The sequence below is a fragment of the Plectrocnemia conspersa genome, unplaced genomic scaffold, assembly GCF_051122295.1.
Source record: "Plectrocnemia conspersa isolate PC_06_02 unplaced genomic scaffold, ASM5112229v1 ptg000002l, whole genome shotgun sequence".
Taxonomy (NCBI): domain Eukaryota; kingdom Metazoa; phylum Arthropoda; class Insecta; order Trichoptera; family Polycentropodidae; genus Plectrocnemia; species Plectrocnemia conspersa.
Window position 1 is genome coordinate 16,425,837 of NW_028277166.1, and position 24,632 is coordinate 16,450,468.

At 32.8% G+C, this 24,632-nt stretch overlaps 5 protein-coding genes across 7 annotated transcripts; 3 read left to right on the top strand and 2 right to left on the bottom strand.

Moving 5' to 3' along the window:
* Window positions 1–531: 531 nt before the first annotated feature.
* On the bottom strand, window positions 532–1,958 carry RpS2 (ribosomal protein S2). Its single transcript, XM_088203905.1, has 3 exons — window positions 1,922–1,958; window positions 1,081–1,600; window positions 532–880 (listed from the first exon to the last, which is right to left on the bottom strand). Exons 2-3 carry the CDS (start codon window positions 1,597–1,599, stop codon window positions 566–568), a joined length of 834 nt encoding a protein of 277 aa, XP_088060031.1. The 5' UTR covers window position 1,600; window positions 1,922–1,958; the 3' UTR covers window positions 532–565.
* Window positions 1,959–3,405: 1,447 nt separating this feature from the next.
* mIF3 (mitochondrial translation initiation factor 3) lies at window positions 3,406–4,637 on the top strand. The gene is made up of 3 exons (XM_088203912.1): window positions 3,406–3,733; window positions 3,809–4,031; window positions 4,099–4,637. Exons 1-3 carry the CDS (start codon window positions 3,474–3,476, stop codon window positions 4,369–4,371), a joined length of 756 nt encoding a protein of 251 aa, XP_088060038.1. The 5' UTR covers window positions 3,406–3,473; the 3' UTR covers window positions 4,372–4,637.
* Window positions 4,638–7,537: 2,900 nt separating this feature from the next.
* On the top strand, window positions 7,538–13,739 carry LeuRS (Leucyl-tRNA synthetase). Its single transcript, XM_088181725.1, has 11 exons — window positions 7,538–7,595; window positions 7,790–7,999; window positions 8,063–8,434; window positions 8,507–8,751; window positions 9,420–10,315; window positions 11,195–11,818; window positions 12,031–12,302; window positions 12,370–12,627; window positions 12,697–12,909; window positions 12,974–13,202; window positions 13,446–13,739. The coding sequence occupies exons 1-11, from the start codon at window positions 7,593–7,595 to the stop codon at window positions 13,652–13,654; spliced, it is 3,531 nt and encodes a 1,176-aa protein (XP_088037851.1). The 5' UTR covers window positions 7,538–7,592; the 3' UTR covers window positions 13,655–13,739.
* A 1,702-nt stretch (window positions 13,740–15,441) lies between these two features.
* Window positions 15,442–19,501, bottom strand: Rrp1 (Recombination repair protein 1). Of its 3 annotated transcripts, XM_088205545.1 has the most exons (6): window positions 19,181–19,405; window positions 17,258–17,487; window positions 16,674–17,124; window positions 16,025–16,594; window positions 15,734–15,914; window positions 15,442–15,652 (listed from the first exon to the last, which is right to left on the bottom strand). In XM_088205545.1, exons 2-6 carry the CDS (start codon window positions 17,477–17,479, stop codon window positions 15,529–15,531), a joined length of 1,548 nt encoding a protein of 515 aa, XP_088061671.1. In that variant the 5' UTR covers window positions 17,480–17,487; window positions 19,181–19,405; the 3' UTR covers window positions 15,442–15,528. The 3 variants fall into 3 exon arrangements, with proteins under 3 accessions (XP_088061671.1, XP_088061670.1, XP_088061669.1); XM_088205544.1 differs by lacking the exons at window positions 17,258–17,487; window positions 19,181–19,405 and adding an exon at window positions 19,408–19,501; XM_088205543.1 differs by lacking the exon at window positions 19,181–19,405 and having other exon boundaries at window positions 17,258–18,057.
* Window positions 19,502–22,108: 2,607 nt separating this feature from the next.
* LOC148237863 (uncharacterized) lies at window positions 22,109–22,995 on the top strand. Its single transcript, XM_088205889.1, has 2 exons — window positions 22,109–22,203; window positions 22,271–22,995. Exons 1-2 carry the CDS (start codon window positions 22,177–22,179, stop codon window positions 22,787–22,789), a joined length of 546 nt encoding a protein of 181 aa, XP_088062015.1. The 5' UTR covers window positions 22,109–22,176; the 3' UTR covers window positions 22,790–22,995.
* The last annotated feature ends 1,637 nt before the right edge of the window (window positions 22,996–24,632 follow it).

A 24,632-nucleotide genomic window follows, 5' to 3' on the forward strand; every position in this document is an offset into this window, starting at 1 on the left:
TGTTACATACACAGACCTTACTGCTGAGAATCACTTTGTTCTGGAAGCAGCCCCAGAGCAAAGAAAGCTCCAAAAATAATAAGCAATAACTGATGCATCTTTTTATCAAAGTTGCTAATAAAGAACACTCTTAGCTTCGGAAACTTCTGGTACTATTCTTGCTACACTGTTTAGATATACGAAATAAACATTGCGAGTCTACAGCAGCCAAATATCTCAACGTTACTGCTACTTTTTCCAGCAGCTATTACTTTTCGCCAATGGGTATCTAATTTTATCTAAGTAATTGAACACGTCAAAAATCTTCCACGTAATTGTATATTAAACCTGTTTAGCTGTATTTTTGCACCTCCACGGAAACAACCTCTCCGAATTTTGTCAAACAATTAAAAAGCCAGAGAAATAATATTATTGAATAAGTACTATCAAGCCACCAAAGAAAAGTAACCATCTCAAAACATATGCATATTTTGAAATACATATTCGTATACGTAAAGGAATAAGATGGGGGTAAAATAAAAACAGGGCTTATGATCTTCCAGATATTTATTCAGAGCAGTTTTATTTAAGGAGTCTCGTTAAAACGGACAGCTTTCGGTGGTGGTTTAGCTAGATACTCGGCGAACTCTTGATAAGGAGTCAAAGACAGCGGAATCTCCCTCCACAAGTCTGGTGTGAGGAAAGCGTACGTCTTAGCTATGGCAGCATAAGTCGCCTTAGCGAAGTTGCCTAAGGTAGCTGTGGATCCACGGGCGGAAGTGTAGCAATCTTCGATACCAGACATCTGCAGCAATTTCTTAGGCACGGGTCCAGATACGATTCCAGTACCACGAGGCGCTGGGATGAGACGCACTGAGACGGAACCACACTTTCCGGTAACCTGAAATGACAGAAAACATAAAATTAAGTTAATTGCAAAGAACTAGTGTAGTAATAATTGGTTTATATATAATTTTAATCAGACGTCATAGACTGACATCGAGCTAATGCTCTCCAGTGGAAACCACGAATGAAATGTAATAACGTTATCATCATTAAAAATATTTTATAGCCACAAAGATAGTATATTCGAATGCAAACCTTGCATGGTACGGTGTGAGGTTTGCCGATCAAATTGCCCCAATAGCCTCTTCGCACGGGTACGACGGACAGTTTGGCAAGGATGATTGCTCCGCGAATGGCGGTCGCCACTTCCTTGCTGCATTTGACTCCGAGGCCGATGTGTCCCTTGCTGTCTCCGATGGCGACGAAGGCCTTGAAGCGAGTACGCTGACCAGCGCGAGTCTGCTTCTGCACGGGCATGATCTTCAGTACTTCATCCTTGAGTTCCGTGGGCCCGATGAAGAAGTCGATGATCTCGGACTCCTTGATGGGCAGAGAGTGCAAGTAGATGTCTTCCAATGTAGAGATCTTGCAGTCCCTCACGAGGCGGCCAAGTTTGGTTACCGGGATCCATTCCTTGGCGTCCTCCTTACCGCGGCCGCGACCCCTGCCTCGTCCTCTACCGCGCCCTCTCAGGCCACGTCCCCTATCGCCACCGCGAGAGCCGAAACCACCTCGGAACGCACCGCGTCCACCGGCCGGAGCTGCGTCCGCCATTCTGAAACCCAAAATTTCGAGGTTAAGTCATCCATTTTTCAAGCCAAATGCGCTATTGGACGTATTCATAAGGTCAGACGTATTCGACCATCATAGAAGAACTCCAGTGGAAACCACGAATGAAATAATGTATGGTTATCATCATAAAAAATTGAAGACACGTGTTCAATATGGCGTCTAGCGGAATATCATTCCGTACAATTGACAAATACAAATAAAGCAGCCATATTGAATATCGGTGTAATAAGACTGCCGCGGACGTCACGTGCCACTACAAACAGCCAAGAGTTAAAATACCAAAAGTCAATCGAACTAAACTTACGTGAAACTTCTGGTGCCGCCGGAAGTTCAGTGAGGCCGCGGCGTCGTCATTCACTCCTATTTATAAGCAACGGCTGCGTTCGGTGTCAACCATAGTGGCGTTCGGTGCTAGTGCTGCACGCGATATAAATTTAATTGGAATATATAAAAACGTGTTTTCACTAAAAAAATCAATAATATTTACTAAAATAGATTAATAATAAATATCTACAAATTATAATACAATAAACTCACACAAAACATTTCTTGGTTAAATATTAAGAAAAATATTTATTACTAAAATGTTTTCTACAAATATTTGCTACTTAATGAGATGGGTGTAGTTATTTTTTATTAATAGGAATACTTTATATGATGTTTTTATATTGATACAACCAATTGTGGCCTTTTGAATCAGATTTTTACTAAAAGCGAGCTCCCGATTTTTTATCTAAAAAATTGACAGACTTACTAATGTGTTCACTATGATTAAGTTGATAAACGTTGGAGATTGGCGGGTTACATGCTATCGATTAATAAACATTCCGATATAGAAGACAAGACATCTTTATAGCAGATATTGCAGATATATATAAGTGAGTTCAAATGATACATTACAATATATTCTAATTTTATGATTCTTGGTAGATTTCAAGGTTGTTGATACATCATATAAATTGCTCTCATATATATTATGTTTCGTTGTTTTTTTATACTTTTATTAATATAAAAATTGTTGCGTGGACCCTCGCTAATGGCTACACGGACCTAGCTTAAGAACCACTGTCGTAGATAAAAATTAAAGATTTTTCGTTATTCAATTTTTTTTTTATTATACTAGTATTCAATTAAAAATTGTATTTTACTGTTAATCAATTATAATTTCTAGTGCACTTAAGGGTAAAACGTCTTTACCAGCTTTTATTTATGAAATTACAGGTTAGAGAGAATAGTAACCCTCCATTGTACAAATTGTGTGTGTCTGTGAAAACGATGTCTGGCACAATATGACAACCTGCGACATAAAGGAAAGCGGATGGGGGAGGGGATCGAATATTCACAAAAAAAAACTGTGACATAATTGATGAAAGCTGTCTTACGGGTTTTTAAAAAATAATAAAATTTTACATACCGATTGGTATGTAAAATTAATATGTTCAATTTTATTTTAATGTTCGTTAAATAAATTAATAAATATAAATAAAGAATACGAAAGCATAAATATAGATTTAGACTGATACAACAAACGTTGACATTTTTTCAAATTTCAACTTTACGTTGGTTTAAAAAAGTACTATTTTTCCTGAATATATTTGAGTAGATTTGAAGGTTCTGCTGTCACGAAGATATATGTTTCGACTTGTCTCGAAGTTTATTTTTTATAATATGGAGATATTAACTTAGCATTGTCATATTACAATCTAAAAAAATATTTTAATATTTTAATATTCATATTTGTGAAACATTTCAATATATATTTTTTATTTTGTAATGGTCGAAAACTCTGCTGTTAATATAAAAAAATAACCTTGTTATTCCGTCTGACATTTATCGACAAATAGAGTTGCAGCAAGATGTTACAAAGCGTGTCACGGTTATGTGCAGTGAATTTGATATCCAAGATACTACCTTTCTCGTTGCCTCGGTATGAGAATTACAGCGGTAGATGGCGCACCGTAGATGCTTCGAGCGATCCAAGAATTACACTAATAAAAGTAGACGAAAATGTAGACATAGTCAATTTATCCGAAGCGATTGAAAAGGCGGCTGAAGAGAAATTAAAACTTGTGAAAATAACAGACCTTGATCTAAAGACTCGACGTCCCTTATACAGGTACAACGTCAATAGTCACTTCAAAAGTACTAACTCGTATTTATTCAAATAGTAATACAAAAAAATTGTTTTCAGGTTAATGGCAAGTGATCACTATTTGCAAGAAAAGACGAAAGCGAGACAATTAAAAAAAGAGGCAAAAAATGAATTTTCAATAAAGGGTTTAAAAACTATTATAATGTCATCCAATATCGGCGAGCACGATTTTAATACCAAATGCAGAAACTTATCTAAATGGTTGCAAAAACACTATGAAATCAAAGTTACTATTCAGCAATCTGGCAAAGGAGATTCTTCAGTAAATATACCCTCTTAAATAAAATTGTAAAATTATACATTACTAAATTAAATAATGATATTTACAGGAAAACCTTTTTAAACGCCTATCTGGTGAAATATCTGAAAAGTATAAAGTGACACAAAAAGTGTCGAAAGAAACCAATTTAAAATTTTACATGAAACCTTTACCACCAACTGAAGAAGAAACCGCTGCTATTGGTCCAAATCTAGAAAAAACAACTGATAGTGATTCAAAGGTAGAAGATGGCAATGTTATAGATCCTCAAACAGAAGGAGATGGCAATGTTGTTAAAAATCCTCAAACAGATGGGCAAGAAAAACAAAAAGAAAATTTGTGACTAGCTAATAACATGTTCGTTTGTATCACTGGTTGTTTCCTCACTTTTCTTGCTGTTAAATATGGTTTTTATTATTGCATTGTAAAAAATAACGATTCAAAGAAATGAAAAAAAGAAAAGCAAGTAGCTTTGCATACTTTTTAGTGCTAAACCACAAAATTTTCGTCCTCTTTGTTACAAAAGTTTAATTATTTTTATTCATGTATATTCAACAAAAGTGTTATTTTAGTTATTTGTAGAAATAAATATATATACATATATTAAAATCATGTTTTATTGTATAATAACATTATTAAATTAATGTGTATAACAGTTAATTCAAAGTAAAACCTATTTTATTTATATTTTTAATATCTATATATATATATATACATATTTTTTAATAAATCCAGATCCTTGGTTTAGTAAATAGGTATAAATAGTCCTTAGCTTCATTAGGTATTTTAATACTTATTTTTGTATTTTTATTTTGCTTGTGAAAGGTTTTTGTATTTTTCTTTTACTTATTTCATATTGTACAACTATTAGTCTTATTTTATATTTTTAATTTCTTCTTGTAAACTAGAAAATAGTTATAAACCAACAACTATAAATGTTCTCCATATATCTATAAAATATGTTCTCCAGAAAATTGTTTATTTGTAAATTCAAACAAAAATGACTGTTTAAATAAACGACAAATTTAAAAATCGTCTGGTTAGAAAGTTCTCCAAATCCCTTAATGAAATATAAAATATTTTATTTATTAATCAGTTTGTCTTGCTGAAGGTGAACTTAGAAGTGAAACAGCAAAGGTGCAAGATTAGTCATTATGACTCTTCAGACCATTTTATGTACTCTTTCGAGTATTACAAATATGTTTATAAACAAAGGTTTGGGTCTTTTTTATTAACGTTTATTACAAAATTAAGAAAATATGAAAATATATATTTTTAAATTAAGTTCAAGTGGTTGGTTTATAACTATTTTCTAGTTTATAAGAGGAAATTAAGAATATAAAATAAGACTGATAGTTATACAATATGAAATAAGTAAAAGAAAAATACAAAAACTTTTTTCAAGCAAAATAAAAATATAAGTATTAAAATACCTAATTAAGCTAAGGACTATTTATACATATTTACTAAACCAGAGATCTGGATTTATTAAAAAATAATTTATTCCGCCAAAGCAAGATGTGTTTAGGCATTTTATGTTTATACTTAAATTTAAGTTTGTTTTTGTCAGTCACTGGTTCTCGGGATTAGTGAGTTAATTTGGTTTCGCATAATATTGCTATAATACTTTTGGGTATGATTTTGCAATGTTCTTAAACTGATGGTATGAAAAATCTACTATAAACTTTTAAAGATATACATGGTATAGAATAATTAGTTATATATTATTTTAATCAAATTATTCACTGGATGCGACATTTTTTGTCAAGAAATTGGGGATAATTGATTAAATTCAAACGCTATGCCGCATTGATATTCTCTTCACTAATCAATCAACCAAAATTAATGAAAGTTTCATAGAATGTATAAATATTGAGGACGCGGCTTGAACGAAAATGAATGAAGTAATTTGGTATTCTTTAAGCCAATATATCTTATCTATCGAAAATATTTGTAATCAAGGCTACGACAATGGAGGCAAATTGTAAAGTATAAGAAACGGCGTACAATCTCATATTGCAAATATTGATCCATGAGCTTTTTCACTATTTAAATCTAATCATTCTTAATGTTGTAAAAGGAGCAATTGAAATTGTAAAAAAAAATCAACTATCCAAACTATGTATTTACAATTATTTTTCAGGATCGACAAATCGTTAGTAAATTTTCCAGTCTATGAGTTGCAAATTTACGGTGAAATCGTTGATTAATACTAGGTGGAAAAGCTATATAAACGCCATGAGTGCTTTAAATACCAGATTGAAAACCATTTATTCTGCCATTTAAAAAATTGTTAAATTGGAGAAAAATTCACTTGTACGTTTAATAGTGGAATCAATCGCATCAAAATTTGGCAACTAATTATTTTGCCGGTTTCAGTTGCCAAAAAAGAGCTTTTTCAAAATTAAAACCTGTTAAATTTTAGTGACCTACCCATAGGACAGTGGGCATATCTGGGTTAAGAACTATCTACTACGAGACAAGAAAAATCGAAAGGTTTGGCAATAATTTTAATAGAAAATTAAATTGCTTTACCTTGCAATATTGCTTTTTTGCGAACGAATTTCGCTAAAATTAAAACCAGACGAATTAATTTTACCTAAATATAAAAACTTATAATTTTACAAATTTTTGTTAGTTCTCTATTTTCTTTTTCTTATTGTATTGTGTATTAGAATACTGTTTTTTTAGGTTCCTACTTTTTATGCGCCAAGGGCGCTTTGCATACAGACGTACAAATCCAAGAGCCGGCTCTGAGTGAGTATATTTTAAATTTTTATATGAGTAAAATGAATATTTCCTGAGTCTGAGTTTGCGAGTGTCGGATCTTCATTCCTTTATCTGGTAGTTTATAGCTTTTTACAAATCTGTATGTCACAGTGAAAAAAATATGAAATAGTTTTTATTTACATATTTTGGTTTTTATTTACGTTTATACAAGAAACCGAATAATAATGCTAGCTGTGAGTCTTTAAACGTTATATTTTATGTCACTTAATTGTTTAGGGGGGAGGGAGGCGCAGTAACAATTAGCACTGAGGCCCGATTTTTCTCTCAATCTACTTGCGTTAATTAATTTGATTACGCAATACACTATATAATAATAATAATAATATATAGCTTTATGTCTACTAAGTTTTTATTTAATAAAAAAAAACTCACCTAAGAAATGAATTTTTGAAATGAACCTCGCCTGGTATCAATAAGCAATGAAATAAATGTGTTTCATAACGGTCTTTGGTCCAGCTCTTTCTTGTTTTGCTACGCGATTCACATAGTAACGCATATAAATAAAATCTGCTCATTTTATATTTAATAAACTCATCATTCTGATGTTTTTATGTAAGTTAATATACTATATGAGAATTTATTTGAATTTTAAGAAAAAAGTTCAAAATATTATTCGGATACTCTATAATTATTTCTGCCACCTTATAATTTTGATTTCGCTATATTGCATCATTATGGTCAAAAATAATTGGCTTTTGTTATTAAAAAAAGATAAACTTGACATGTGGATTTTTCTGACAGGTTGGACCGGATAGCGCAACGTTGGTCGACAAAATGGTAAAATGTTACTGAAAAATAATGTAATATTATAAATAAAATGAGCATAATAAACAAATACGTTTATTAAATTTGATATTATATTTACAATCATGTTAATTAATATACACTATGTTATAAATAATGAAGTTAATTAACATTTTAAGATTTTCCTAATAAATGGTATCATTGATAATATTTTTATCATATTTTAGGCCGCACTCGATAGAAAAGGCACGTTTAAAGTTGAATATCTACAGCGTATAGAGCGAGAAGTCCAATCGAAATGGGACGTTGAAAAGGTGTACGAAGAAGATGCGCCGAAAGATACGAAGAACGTCGAAAAGTTCATGTGTACGTTTCCGTTTCCTTATATGAATGGCAGGCTGCATTTAGGTCATACGTTTTCATTATCAAAATGCGAAGTAAGTGTTTTGATTGCAGTTTTACTATTTTTAGTATCATTTTAATGAAATACTGCATTTCAGTTCGCCGTTAGATATCAACGTCTCAAAGGAAAAAAGTGTCTATTTCCATTTGCATTTCATTGCACCGGTATGCCCATCAAGGCATGTGCTGATAAATTAAAACGCGAGATTGAAAACTTTGGCTGTCCTCCGATCTTTCCTGAAGTAGAAGAGATGTTAATAGAACAGGAAAAGGAGGTTGTTATTAAAGACAAGAGCAAGGGAAAGAAAAGCAAGGCCATCGCAAAAACAGGAGGGGCTAAGTATCAATGGCAAATAATGCAAAGTTTGGGTTTATCTAATGAAGAAATTAAAAATTTTGCTGATACTGCTTATTGGCTAGATTATTTTCCACCTCTCGCTGTAGAAGATCTCAAAAGTATCGGGTTACATGTTAGTAATATATGACATAGTATTTTTATGTAACTTTGTTGAATGACTAGTATCATCTTTATTTTTATTTAGGTGGATTGGAGACGAACGTTTATCACAACTGATGCGAATCCATTCTTCGATTCTTTCGTAAGATGGCAGTTTATGCATTTGAAAAACAGGAATAAAGTTAAGTATGGTAAACGCTATACCATATATTCACTTGCCGATGGACAGCCTTGCATGGATCACGATCGTAGTACTGGCGAAGGAGTAGGTCCTCAAGAATATACATTAATAAAGATGCAATTGATGAAGCCTTATCCAACTCAATTAAAGTAACTCCAGATGTCTTAATGTAGCTGTACAAATGAGTTTTAGAATAAAATTCGAGGTAATTTAAACGTATTTCTTAGTACCGGTACTTAGTAGTACAACCCACAGTCCTTTGTGGCAATTATCTCTCGAGAATTCTGTAAACATACTATACAATGTATGAGTTCTTTCTTTCTTTTATTCAGCTAATACAACAATGATATAATTCTCTTTTCATTGGCTTACTTATGACAGTGCCATAACGACTTGCTTTTTTTATAGTGGAAAGTTGTTCTACAAATCTATCTTACTTTTAAACAGTTCCCTTTTCTCGAAAATCCATTATTTGTTGCTTTACTTACATATATTCTAATTTCACTTGACTCCAGTGCTTAATTACTACTATATTTGTAAGATTAGCAATGGCAACATACAAATTTGACTATGAAGTTTAGACTAAAATTATTTTAATTATTGAATAGCTGACAAATATTGACTTGGCAATTAAAGTAGTCCAGTGGTGGTATTTATTTTTTATTGTTTTGCCTTCAACCTAATCGATTAGCCATTCATGGTCATTCATCATGACCGTTATTGATGAAATTTCATTTGTAGAAAAATAAAGCGAAAACTCATTTGTGCAACTATTATTTACACTGTATGCGGTTATTAATGTTTAATTTTCATTTAGGAACGTGAGTAAGGACATATTTTTGGTCGCTGCTACACTCCGACCTGAAACAATGTACGGTCAGACAAACTGCTGGGTCAGGCCCGATATGAAGTATATTGCATTCAACACTGCAATGAACGACGTCTATATTTGTACAAGTCGAGCTGCTCGTAACATGTCTTACCAAGGTTTCACTACTGAAGAAGCTAAAGTGGACATCGTCGCACACTTAACCGGCCAGGAAATACTGGGTTTGCCTCTTAAGTCGCCTCTCACTTCCCATTCCATAATTTACACCTTACCTATGCTGACTATAAAAGAAGACAAAGGTACCGGAATCGTAACAAGCGTGCCTTCGGATTCTCCTGATGATTATGCAGCTCTCGTCGATTTGAAAAAAAAACAGCCATTCAGGGAAAAATATAACATTAAAGATGAAATGGTTCTACCGTTTGATCCCATTCCGATAATTGACGTCCCCGAATTCGGCAATCTATCGGCTGTCACCGCTTATAACAATCTCAAAATTCAGAGTCAAAACGATAAAGACAAACTACTCGAAGCCAAAGAAATGGTGTATCTGAAAGGGTTTTACGATGGCGTTATGTTGGTTGGCGAATATAAAGGCAAGAAAATTCAAGATGTCAAAAAAGATTTACAGAAAAAATTGATAGATTCTACGGAAGCAATAATTTACTATGAACCTGAAAAGACTATCATTTCGAGATCGGGAGACGAATGCATCGTCGCTCTTTGTAATCAGTGGTATTTGAATTACGGCGAAAAGGACTGGAAAGTGCAAGCTGAAAAATCATTGGCCAACCTGAACACTTTCCACGATGAGGTGCGTAAGAATTTTGTGGCCTCTCTGGACTGGCTTCATGAGTATGCATGTTCAAGAACCTACGGCTTAGGTATTTATAATATAATTAGTATTAATTTATCTATCTGTTTACTTATAAAGAGTGATCCAACTTCAGTTTCTGAACATTTAAAAAAAAATTAAGAAAAACTTCCGATTTTTGTTTATTAATCGAACATTTGATGTAATGTTGACTATTTACGTATTTAAGAGTTATTCGCGTCGCATATTCAATTATGAAAAATAATATCAGTTAAATGATAATTTTTATATTGAAAGTCATATGTAGCAAATATTGCTCAGTTGCACTCTGAGGAAAATATAATCACCCCACTCATACTACTTTACCATACCTGGACCAAATTTTAAATACTTTGTTACTCATAAGGACCTACACATAACTACCTATATTGTAGGGAAAATATTGTATAGTAATTTAAACAAAAAAATTCTTTTGATTTCCCAATGGGTGTTATTTATCAGGGAATTTATATAAATACTTTGTTCCATGAAACGAATTGTTTGAGGATTTATGTAAGGTAAATCCTCAGATTTTTTCTACAGAAAATGATTTCTTGCAGAGAGTTATTTATAAGGTGTTAAATGTTCTAACTAATGCTTGCTCCCTTGCACCTAATCTGTCCAACAGTAATGCACAAACAATTCGTTTTATGGAACAATTATTTTATATATTGCTCATTTACATTGTCCTCTTTCTCAATGACAGAATTGTCTTCCTCATGGTTCTTTTTTAAGATTTAAGTTACTCCTGCGATTATTTTGAACCAATATACAATAGAAATTCCTTCTTCAAACTCTAATTGTTATTTATTTTGTCTTCTACTGCATTTTGCTTCAGATTTAATAAATTTCAACTGAATACAAATCAGCAACTTTATGTGAAACAATCTTAAAATATTTTATTTAATAGGTACAAAATTGCCTTGGGATGAGCAGTGGTTGATTGAATCATTATCAGATTCCACTATTTACATGGCATACTACACAATTGCGCACATTATTCAAGGCAACTCGTTCAAAGCAGACAAACCGAACAAATTCAACATAAAACCCGAACAAATGACTACCGATGTGTGGGATTACATATTCTTCAAAGACGCGCCTTATCCAAAAAAATCCAATATCAAAAAAGAAGCGCTGACACTGATGAAACACGAGTTCAACTTTTGGTATCCTGTTGACTTGCGTGTATCCGGAAAAGACTTAGTACCGAATCATCTCACGTATTTCATCTACAATCACTGCGCTATGTGGCCCACGCAAGAGAACATGTGGCCACAGGGGATTCGCGCAAATGGTCATTTGTTGTTAAACAGTACTAAAATGTCCAAATCAGAAGGTAACTTCCTAACCCTGTACGAAGCAGTTAAAAAGTTCAGCGCCGATGGAATGAGACTGTGCCTGGCGGATGCTGGAGATTCTATTGAAGATGCCAATTTTGTGGAAAGCATGGCCGATGCAGGAATACTGCGTTTGTACACTTTCATAGAATGGGTGAAGGAGATTCTAGCAATGAAAGATAGTTTACGAAAAGGTATGTTTTAAAATTATTATATATGTTGTAAACATTTTTTGCAGTAAACAATAAACTTTTAGCAAAACTCGAGTTGAATTTGTATAGCACTTAGCGTTATATCTTAGTAAATATAAATAAAAATCGTTATTTAAAAGTCATTTTGCATAATTTATTTAAAACATGTTGTTTTATTATTGATCGATTTATTTACTTTATTACTATTATTTCAGGTCCTCCTATGAATTTCCATGATAAGGTATTCGTAAGCGAAATCAATCAAAAAATCAAGGAAACTGACAACTTTTACCAAAAATTGCTCTTCAAAGAAGCTCTCCGAACGAGCTTTTTCGAACTTCAAGCTACACGAGACAAATACCGAGAGTTGAGCGATTCCGTCGGCATGAATTGCGATCTCATCTTAAGATTCATAAGCGTACAAGCTCTATTGCTATCGCCCATTTGTCCACATGTTTCTGAATTCATTTGGGGACTACTAGGCAATGTATGATAATGATTAAATTAATATAATATTATCGTTATAATACGTTTATGTTTTATTTTGATTATAGAAAACTAGTATTTTGCATGAAAAATGGCCAGAGACTGGAGAAATCAATGAATTGAACATCAAGGCCAGTTGCTACTTAATGGAGACGGCTCACTCATTCCGTGTCTATCTAAAGACATTCATGGCCCTCAAAAAACCTAGTAAATCGAAGGCTGTCGTTGTTGCGCCAGAAAAGCCTAACAAAGCGACTGTATGGGTGGCGAAAACTTTCCCTCAATGGCAAAACATCGTTCTCACGACCATGAAAAAAATGCATGATGTATGTTGTATAACATAAGTACATACACATGTTATAAATAATTTAAATACATATATGTATATATTTTAGGAACACAACGGTTTACCGGACAATAAAATTATATCGACCGAACTGGGTAAGATTGAACTATTAAAGAAATACATGAAGAAAGTCATGCCTTTTGTGCAAGTGACGAAAGAGAAGATGGCCATAAAAGGATTGCAAGCTCTATCACTCACCATGGAATTTGATGAAGCTCAAATATTAAAAGACAATGCATCATATCTTGCCAATACTCTGGATGTAAGTAAAATTTTGATATTAAAGTGATATACTTTAACAATATATTAAAAATGGCTATTTTTAGTTGGATGAATTAGATGTTAAGTATACAGATGAAGCTCAGGAGAAGACCAAGGAAGACTGCTGTCCGGGTCTACCTTTTATAACATTTTTTGTCACGCCAGGTATATCAATGCAATTCATCAACTCATCACCGCTAAGCGGATTATTCACTCGTTCTTTGCCAATATCGGATGGTGATACTTCCGAGAGAGTCAGGATTAAGCTTTCGAGAGACGTGAAAGCTTTGAAAGGTATTGTAGATAAATTATTAGATAATTTCAATTTATAATGCTGATTTTTTAGTTTATATTAAATGTAATAATTCATGATCATAGATGGTACAAAAATTTATTTTTAATAATTAAAATGTAATTTGAAAGGCATGTAAATCTATGATATATTCAATTAAGCTCTGTTAATTTATAGTTTATATATTAAAAATACTAAAATATAATACAACTAATATCTTTATTAAATGTTTGAATTAATTTTAGATCCGAGCAAAATTACAATATGGAGATATTCCGATCCGGAGTTGGGACCTAGAAAAATACCCATTTTGGAAAATCAGTTTGGTGAAATGATTCGTATAAACGATGACGCTAAATTCGCAGTAAACTTCGACACTAATCAAGTGAGCATATGCGAAAAGGATCTGGTACTTAATGTGGGTTCAAAACTGATGTATTCTTATGACAATTAATTTATTGTCGTTCACAATCTGCGATTGTATCTTTCTTTTTCCTATATGTGTAATTTATTGCAATAAATAACTTTTCCAGAAAGTATTCATTGTTTTTTATGATTAGACATTTCTATATATGTATTACATTTTTCAGTTCATTGTAAAATTTTCAACTAATTTAACACTAGATTTACGAGTATAAATCCGCCAATTTGCCAGGTGTCGTTAAAAATAGATATATGTAGACCAGATTTTCAAAAATAAAAATATTGTTAATATATTTGCATTGTTCAAATATAAAAAGTCGTAAAATAACCCCAGAAAAACACTGATACAAATAAAATCAAAATAATAATTAAATCCGTCAATTTGACGGGTTTTGTAAATCTAGTGTTAATAAGTTAGAATCACTAGAGCACTGTAATACTTAACATATGTGTTTCAGCCTCACCAATAAATTATTATTAATCAAAACTGTATTATGATCTTAATTATCTCCATCGCAATTTGTCTCAAGGATTTTAGACAAATTCCATTGAGATAATCAGGTTCATAATCCAGTGCTGATTAATTTTTAAACAGGTTTTTCTGCACGCAGATATACGGAAAAGTATGGGAAGAAATTACGATAAGTATTGATTACAATTCAAAAAACCTTAATTATTGAAAGTAAATGTTATAAATTTACCAAGCTTATGTTCTGCCTTCAATACACAATTGTACTGTATATATGGCAAATCACTGTCTATAACCCCTTCTTGACTCAATATGTTAAAAAATACCTTTTGCTGATATTTTTATCTCTATTTCATCGTTTTCATGCAAAGATTTCAATGATGCGTCTCGTTTTTAAAAAGCAACGAAACACCTTTAGTGCATCTCAATGTTTTTAATTGAAATTATCAACTCGCAGTAGTGTTTATATAATTGAACGCTTTTGAAAATTGCTCAAAGGCATAGTAGACAATCCTTCGGTGCTTGAGTAGCTCACATGTGGACTCCAGAAGTTAGTCATAGTTCTCGGTTGCATCCACTGTTCTTGCCTGTGAAGTTTAGGACTGGAACACTTGCCGACTATTCTCTGGCAAAGATCGTCCGACTGCTCAATACTCTGCATTGAGATATTGACATTTTCTCGGGTATATACGAGTATTCGTTTCAGTTCGTATGGGACAATATACACCTGTTTAAGTGATTTGTGTCTGTCCTTTTATCATGTTTTCATGTCTTTGGCTATATGTGTATAATAGGCGTGCGCGGTGAGACACTTTCCCTCTCGATTGCTAGCGTGTTAAGTGACAAGAATGAGTGAGGGCATGAGGTCTTAATTTCAATAAATAAAATAAAAAATATGTAAATTCTACTTTGATATTCTTCGCCGATAGCACTACTTTCAATAAGCATAATTTATTTACCGCTTCTGCTTTCAATCAATATGGGCATTTTCATTTTCGTAGGTCTAAGCCATGGAGATATCTTTTTCAACACTACTTTTCAGTACTATTTCATTTTGTAATACCAGTAGTATCGAAGTTCAATTTTTTTCCCCAATACCGGTATTATCAGTACTGCAAACTCTAATTATCACATGTAATAATACTGTTGCGTGTAGGGATACACGTGCTGGTTAGTTCTTAGGTCTGAATCTAAATTCGTGTGCTTGTGTATAAAGCTTTATTGAGCTCATTTCGTAACATCGATCGGAACCGACTGGCTGTCAAAACCGGGACATTCCCGAACGCTGTAAGACGATGTTAGCGAACGCATACAAAAAGCGAAACAGGCATCAACAAATACAAATATTATTTATTAAAAAAAATGTTTATTATGCCAAAAGTTATAAAAAATACACAAGGTAATAAAAAATCAAAATAAATCTAGAAGTAACATGTTTAATCTTTCATGTGTAGGAACAATGTTAATGGACAATGATCGCTTCCGTAGATTTGATTCCTGATGACGTTGTCACAAACGGAATCCATGAGTGACTCGGATACGATGAAGTAATCCAGCCTCCTAACAAAATCAAGATCAATAATTAAAAAATATATAAATTTTAATTCATAGCTAATTTTTTATCTTCATGACTATACTAACCATCCAACGTTCTTTGATCTACAGTTCATCATGTAAGTCCAGAATGTATAGGCTCCGATTTTATCTGGATACAGCTTCCTGAAAGTGTCTACGTATCCGTCTTTCAAGAATTCAGTCATTCCGTGGCGCTCTTCGTGTGTAAATCCAGCCAACTTCTTACTGGTCTTTGGATTTGAAAGATCTGAAATATTAACAGATTATCATACTGATGTTTCTCTTGACATCACTAAAAACTTCGCGTGGAAGATTCAGTTGTTAGTACTTGGATCATTTCTAATAAGATTGGCTTACCAATTTCCAGATGTGATACATTCATGTCGCCACATACAATCACCGGTTTTTCCTCATTTAACTTCTTAACGTGCTCACGGAATATTGTATTCCACTCAAGCCGTTTTGGTAAAGTGACAAGACCTCTGCCGGCATTTGGAACGTAGGTGCATATCAAATAAAACTTGTCGAATTCAGCGGTGATTATTCTACCTTCTGAATCAAACTCTTCGTTATCAAGACCGTACTTTACGGATTTCGCTTCCTTTTTAGACAAAATTCCCACACCAGCATAACCTTCCTTTTCGCTGCTCATCCAATATTGGAAGTAGTTCGGTAGAGATTTGACTTCGGGCGGCCGTTTGCCATCTGAGCACTTAGTTTCTTGCAGGCACAGGATATCTGGCTGTTCGTGATCGATAAACTCAAGGCCACCTTTATACAACCAGGCTCTTATTCCGTCCACGTTCCAGCTAGAGATTTTAAAATTCCAAGAATCACCCGAAGAGGATTTCTTGTCACATTCAAAATTTATTGTACTGTAATCGGTGGAAGCCTTGTTTATGAGAGTCTTGGCTGGCATTTCTTTGGCTGTAAAAAAATATATAAGTGGATTATGATCATTTGAGTGATTATGAATACAATTTTAATAAATTATATATATTAACACCTTGACCAGTTTCCAGCTTTGCCTTTTTGGAATCTGGTTCATTGTTGGTTGAACGTTCACGTTTTTGAACCTTAGGTTTTATTTGTTCTTCTTCTGAATCGCTTACAATCTTTTCTTCTAGTAAGTCTTCATTGGACTTCACATTTTCAATTTTTTTCATAGCTGGTTTATTTTTGATTTGACGTTGACGTTTCTTAACATCAGGTTTTATTTGTTCTTCTTCTGAATCACTCAAATTTTTTTCTTCGAGTAAGTCTTCATCAGACTTCACCTCATTTTTAGTTTTTTTCACAGCTCGTACATTTTTGGCTGGACGTCCACGTTTTTTAACAACAGGTTTTATTAGCTCTTCTTCCGAATCGCTTATATTTTTTTCTTCGAGTAAATCTTCATCGGCCTTTACCTCACTTTCAGATTTTTTCAATTTTACTGCACCCTTTTTAGCACTTGCCTGTAACACATAAGTAGATACATAATTTAAAAAGTATGCAAAGCATTTTTGATAGAATTTTTAATCATTCCAAAATTCATAATCATTTTTTTGTGACGATTCTTGGAATGTTTGATTCAAGAATATCCCTTACATTTGTAAAATCCATATGTAACGACAATCGACTTTGACTTTCCAGACACTTTCTTGTTAGTATTAGATTATTAATTTTACTATTTTGAATTGATTTACAAATGAGAAAAACAAAATGTTTATTTTGCTCTAAATAAAAGTTTTTAACAATAGAAAAAGGATGAAACTCGGATACAGCCATCATTTTATGACCAGTACTAATAATATAATTTAATAATCTCATTTTTGATGCTGTAAAAATATAATTTGAATTAATTAGTTAAATCGATAAAATGCATAACCCATTATTACAAAAATGTCTTTTGGACAAACAAGAAGGTGAGTCAAATAAAAACATATGCGATAAAATTCAAAACTGCTCTACTATCCCGTAAATTGGCAGCGAGTTCACAAATAGTATAAAGAGCAGCTGGCATGCTGCAGTGCTAGCCAGTAGCAGTAGCTTAAAATGATCGCTGCCTGTGGTTCAGCACCCTGTCATATATAGTCATAGACCAATGAAAGTTTAGTTTGGTGATGCATGTCTGTCACTCCAGCAAGTATACGAATGGACTATAAAGTTTAAAAATAGAGCAAGTTCTACAACAGATTCTTCTAGATCAAGTCAAACACACGAAGTAGTGACATCACCATAGCCAGATTTACCTATAAGTTAAATAGGGTGAAGCTTAGAGCCTCAATCCTGCGGGGCCTCCAGCTGAGGTGTATAATTTTAATATAAAGTAAATAAATATTAATATTATGACTTACAATAACTGAGAATCTAATGAAGTATATCTAAACTGAATTTTGACAAACAGGAGAGCGCAAAAAACAATTATCCCTTCTAAGAAGTCAAAAATCCACATCAAAAGCAATAAACTCGTGCCGTCGCGACTTTATTGCTTTTGACGTGAACTTTTGACTTCCGAGAAGTGATAATTGTTTTTGCGCCCTTCTATTGACCAAAATTAGGTTTTAATACACTTTGACCAATACTCTCATATCAAAAGTCCGTAGTAATATCGATAAAGATAGCTATCTTATTTTTAAAACATAGTGTAATATCGAAGTGCAGACTATGGAGCAATATGCAACGTCTGTCTATACTTCTGCTTATTTTTCCCTGAGAATTGAGTTAGCTTAGTTTGGATTTGACTTGGATTTGAAAGTTCTAAAACTATAATTATTTTATAATTTTCATTCGGTTAAGTTTGTGTTAGAACAGAAAATAAATGTTTCGCAACTGTCAAATTGAGTTTAATAGATATTTTACAGCAGCATATAATTTCACTAACGTCTATCAGTAAAATTATATTTTCGCTAGAAGAAATATATATTTACTGATGAAAATGTATTTGAACTTCACTAGGGAAAAAATAACTATTGAAATATATACATTTTAATGTAAATAAATTATGATAAGCATGTAAATGTATATATTAATTTAATGTTCACTAGTAAAAATATATATCTACCTATGAAAACATATTCTGATATGATTTCACTGAAATGATACGTATACAAAAAATAGTTCTGGGATAGAATTGATTTACATTCATTAACCCTTTGAGCGGTTTCACCATAGATGCACGGTGGTCAATCTTTCACTGTTTTGAGATACCTCAGAGTTATATATTATATTTACATACATATATAACCAAAGAAATAAAAAAAAAATTCAGAATATTTAAAAAAAATTATTTAATGTAAATGATTTTTATAGAAAATATTACTAATAAATTAACGAGTACGTGGACTTTTTGAATGTTTACAAGCACAAAATGCCATAGCACATATTGCAAAACCAGTTACTTAAAAATTCTTAGACACCCGTCTTATTGGCATGACCAGATACAAAGGAAGTTTACGTAATGTGATCAGATTTTGAAGGCACTAAAAAGGTCATGTCGAAATTTTTTGTTCAAGGAGGATGTCTCATAACCTTATATTGTCGGCGAAATAACCGTTGAGTGAACACGATACATTCGACTTTTTAACAATACGCAATAATGGTAAGTAAATGCTATGATGAATAATCGATTTTTTCGCATCCGGCATTATCAAGTTGAATGCAAACGAGAAACTTTTACACATTATAAATAATCACGGATGAAAAGTGAAGATTGTCGAATTCATTATGACTCCAAATTTTAATATAAATAAACATACTCTTTTAGTTGCACGCCGGGGAGACATGGTCGAAGATGTCAACGGCGGAAGCGGGAATTGTCCAAATGTTGCTACTATAAATAAAAGATCTGAGTGTAATATATGATTTTTTAATTAAAACGTTTTAAAAAATCGAATTTTGACAATACATATATACTTTTAGCGAAATAAAGAAGTGGTGAAAAATATCTAATGTTTAGAAAAATGTTTATTTGTTTTAGGAACTTTTCAGTAATTTTATAAAATCTCATAGAACATTAAAAACATAATTTAATCGACTTAAATTTACTCAATTTTTGCTTTCGAACTGTAACATCTAATCTAGTAACAGATATTTATTTATTTGTTTAATGTAAAAAGATAAAAAAAAAATGGTTCGTCTTAAAAAAAACATTAATTTAAAAATAAATTATGATTAAAACCCGTTAAAAAATTCTGTTCAATTTTCTAAAATATGTTACAGTAATAAAACAAATGTACATATTATTGAAAAAAAAATTAAATCATAAAATAAATAGTATTAAATTATTTTATTTTATTAACTGTTTTATATTTTTTTAAATAGTGACGCATTTTTTAATTATAAGGGATATATATTGTAAGCTAGACAAGAATATTCTCATATATGAAGCAAATTCATGTGAGTATAAATTTCAAATGCATAAGAACCGGGCATTACATATCGTATGAACTATTACAAAACAGTTCATAAATTTAATCATTTATACATAAAATCTGGGCTTCTAACCAAAACTGGACCGAAAATTAAAAATGGTAAAACCCACTATTTTTGTTAGAACAAAAACGGGGCTGAACCGAAAAAAATACCGACTTATTTCGATTCAGTCCGTGTCACAAAAAATGTAAGCCGTGCAACATTTAAAAAATATTTGGTACAAATTATAATTTTTAAAGAAATCAATTTCAATTACAAATAAACAAGTCCAATCATCTAGTGAAACATTCGATAAAAATATCGACGATTTAGAGGATTTTTTTAAGAAATTAGGAATTGCCAAAAGAGACACATAGATAGATCCTATTTCAACAGATATGAACATTGAATTCATATCAAATAACATTCCCCACGTACAGAGATTAGACAGAAAAAACATATTTTAAAATTTTAGAAGAAAAATAAATATCCTCATTTATTCAAAATTGCAATGGTGATTTTAGGAGCTCTAGCAATACAAGCTAGTATTGAAAGGGCTTTCGCTGGCTTAATGTCTATTTTGCGAGAAAATAGAAATAATTTGAATGAAAATATATTTAAAGATATGTTTATAATTATAGGAAACTTTCATATTTTTAAATTAGAAATAAATAAACCTTAAAATTCTATATACTTCTACCGTGAATATAGGAATTTGCTTTGTTTACATGTTTCGTTAAATATTGTTATCATATATTATATATTATATACTTACAGTTCTAATTATCATACCTTTAAGCATTATTAATTATTATTATTTATATTAAATTATTGCAGCAATTAATATAGTATAAATATAATAAATATGATAGAAAAACAATTTTTAATACAAATAAAAACATTTTAAAATAATAAAGAACCGAAGACGGAAACAGTAAAAACCAATATTTTTCCAGAACAGAATCGGTATATATTTTTTTAATTAACCAGGATCAAAATAAATCACGGTTCGACAATTTTTTTCAGAAAAACCGTACAAAATATACTGAAGTGAATCAAAATTTCAGCCTAATTTCAACATCGCAAAATGAACAAAAAAATGCAAGATTTTTTAGCTGTTCCGATTTAGAATTCTGTAGTTATGGTAAGCCTAACCATATTTATGAAGCCTAAAACCTGGACAGCTAAAAAAATGTAATCTTCGATTTTTTTAATATCGGGACAATCCGAATCAAACTGAGACCAATATGTGAAACCAGAACCTTTTCTATGCTACAAATAAATATAAAAATTAGCCACTGTTTTGTGAAATCATATTTTATGCGAAATATTTTAATTAGACATTAAAAAATATTAAGAATTACTAATCACAAGTTTAACCCGATAATTAGTCGTGTTTTCTTTGCTGTGCTGCTCAGTGCTGCCATATAGTGAACTTCCAGCCCAAGGCAAAAGAAATAAAATGGTGCCATCGCGGTGACAACGTTCGATTATCAAGCGTTTATATTAGGACTTTTTATATAAGAGTGAGAATCGAATAAAGCATACCTAAACTGAATTTTGACCATTAGGATAGCGTAAAAAACAATTATCAGATCTCCGAAGTCAAAAATCCACGTCAAAAGCAATAAAATCGTGCCGTCGCAGTGTGAACGCTTGTTTCCAGTGCGACGGCGTCGACACGATTTTATTGCTTTTGACATAAATTTTTGCCTTCTGATTTTTTAAGAAATATTTTAAGGATAAATTCTAGACTGTTTTTACTAGATTTTCTTTAATAATTTTTAAACGTTCAAAAAGAAATGAAGTTAACAATATTTTTTTAATAAATTTTATCACAAACGGAGCCGCGTTAAAAATTACAATCTGTTCCTTTGAATAATAATGTTTATTATGAAAGTAGTACATAGACACGTAAGTTATTAGTCAAAGAAGAATTTTTGTAGTATGGATAAGTGCGAAAAGGGCGTTTTGTTTTGGCGGGAGCCAGTTCGGGCGGCGAAAAGGAGTAGACGCGTAGCCGGCGGTGTTTACCGGTTTCCCGCCAGTCGCCTCGGAATCCGACGCCGGACGCCACGCCACCAGCACCACTTCGCGTCGTCGCAGTCGCGCAAATGGCACCGAAAGGCAGGAAACCCAAGGTGAGTTCCCAATTTCCCCGAGGTGTTGTCCGTTCGGTGTAATATAACGCGTGTCGTGTCATTTTAGGCGGCGACGGTGACGGTGACGGAGGCCGAGGAGCAGGAGCGGCCGGCCGCCGTCGAGCTGGCGTCCAAGAAGCGCGGCAAGGCCCCCGCCGCGGCTGCGGCCGCGGCCGCAAAGCCCGCGGAGGAAAAGGACGCCTCCAACGGCGAAGCTAAGAAAAACGGCGCCGGCGCCAACAAGCGCGGCCGCAAAGCCAAGGAGCCGCAGCCCGAAGAAGCCGACGTAGACGCCGAGGAGCCGGCGCCCCCCGCCGAGTCCGCCGCTGAGCCCGAAGAGAAGCCCGCCGAGTCGGAGAAGAAGGCGCCCGGCAAGCGCGGCCGCAAACCCAAGGATGCGCCTCCCGCCAAGAAGCCCAAGTCCGACGACGAGGAGGACGCTCCCGAGAGCGAAGAGGAGCCGGAGGAGAAGCCCGAGGAGGCCCCCCTCCCCGCCAAGCGAGGCAAGAAGGCCGCTGAAGACAAAGAGGAACCCAAGGCCGCCGCCGGAAAGAAGCGCGGCAAGAAGGCCGGCGCCAAAGCGTGAATAGACTACCGTAGTGAAACCTAACATACATACACATTCATCCGACTATATTTTTTACACTACACTTCTATTTTTTTTTTCCTATTTTTGTTTCCTCATTTTTATCTATCGAGACTTGTATGTAAGCTTTTATATTTCACACTTGTGTAAGTATAGTTATTTTATTTGTAATATATAAAAAAAATAAATGAAAACTTCAATGTGAATCTCTGTATTTTCTTTCTTGCCTATAATCCTCAGAATTCAAATAATTATAAAAAGCCATGTGCTTATCGACCACTAAGAAGGGGGAAGGATGCTTGTTTAAATCCACGAATATAACCACACTGTTAGGTTAGGAATAAAAAAACATGAGGCTTTTGGTAGATTTCAACTGTCTAAATCTACATCATTGATACTGAAATGAGTTTTCTTGCTCACCTCGAAATCTACATGTGCTTTGTAAAGTACCGACGACATGTCGTCTTTTGCCCTGCTGAACTTCTTCACCAAGTTGTTAGCCATTCTGTTTTGAAATAGAGGTTACTCAATATATTTTTCAATTTGTAATTCCATTAAAAAAATATATCAATGCTTGTCACAAATTCAATTGTAATCCAGCTTCCCTAGAGAAATGTAGACAATTCATAATATTGTTAGCTTTAAAATTAGTTTATTAACTTTTCATCGTGATACATATGCTTCTAGTAAAACTGTTCTAGAAGTTTCACTACTAACAAATGTATTAATTCAAAAAATTACCTCATACACGAATCTATCTGATTTGAGAATTTGAATTTTATATATTGTAAGAAGGAATTTAATAATGCTTGATTTGACTTCCTTGAAACCTTGCAATTCATAACATTGTTAGATTTAGAAGCAAATTTATAACGATAGAATCCTACTTTTCATCATGATAAATATGCTTCTAGCATAACTGTTCTAGAAGTTTCACTGCTAATTATTTATGCTTCCGACTATTTAAAACACTTGGCATTTCACCATTAATCAAAGATAGTGAATTCTTTATAAACCAACAAATATTCTACAACATTTAACTAAAAAAGACTCATTCACATTTTGAAATTTATCTAATTCTTACAGACAGTGCCAAAAGGATTTAAAATTAGTGAATTTTAATAAGGAGCTTAACACACACGTAAATGCTTGTCTCAATTTCCTCAAATGCTGACAATTTAAAACATATTTAGGTTTAGAATCAGACTAATAACGATAAACCACTACTTTTCATTGTGATAAATATGCTTCTTGCATAACTGTTCTAAAAGTTTCACTGCTAATTATTTATGCCTCCGAGTATTTAAAACTCCAGACACTTTTGCAATTTTATCGTTAATCATAGACAGGGAATTCTGTATAAACCAACAAATATTCTACAACTTACATAAGTTGTAGAATATTTGTTTTAATACATATTAACAAAAAAATATCCCTTCGCATTTTGAAATCTATCTAATTCTTACTACCAGTGCCAAAAGAATTTTAATAAGGATTTTAACACAAACACATTAACGCCTGTCTCAATTTCCCCAAATGCTGACAATTTATAACATATTTAAGTTTAAAATCAGATTAATAACAGTAGGCTCCTAATTTCCCTCATGATAAATATGCTTTTAGCATAACTTTTATTGATATTTTAGTCATCATGAATTTTATATTTGTATTTATATCATTTTAGAAACTGAAAAACAGACACTTTTGCCACTTCAAAGTTAATCATAGACAGTGAACGTCTTCTTTACAAACGAATTATTCTACAACAAATTTATTAACTACAACGTCTCGTTTCACACACAGAAATTTACTTGATTCTTGCAGCCAGTGCTGAAGGGAATTT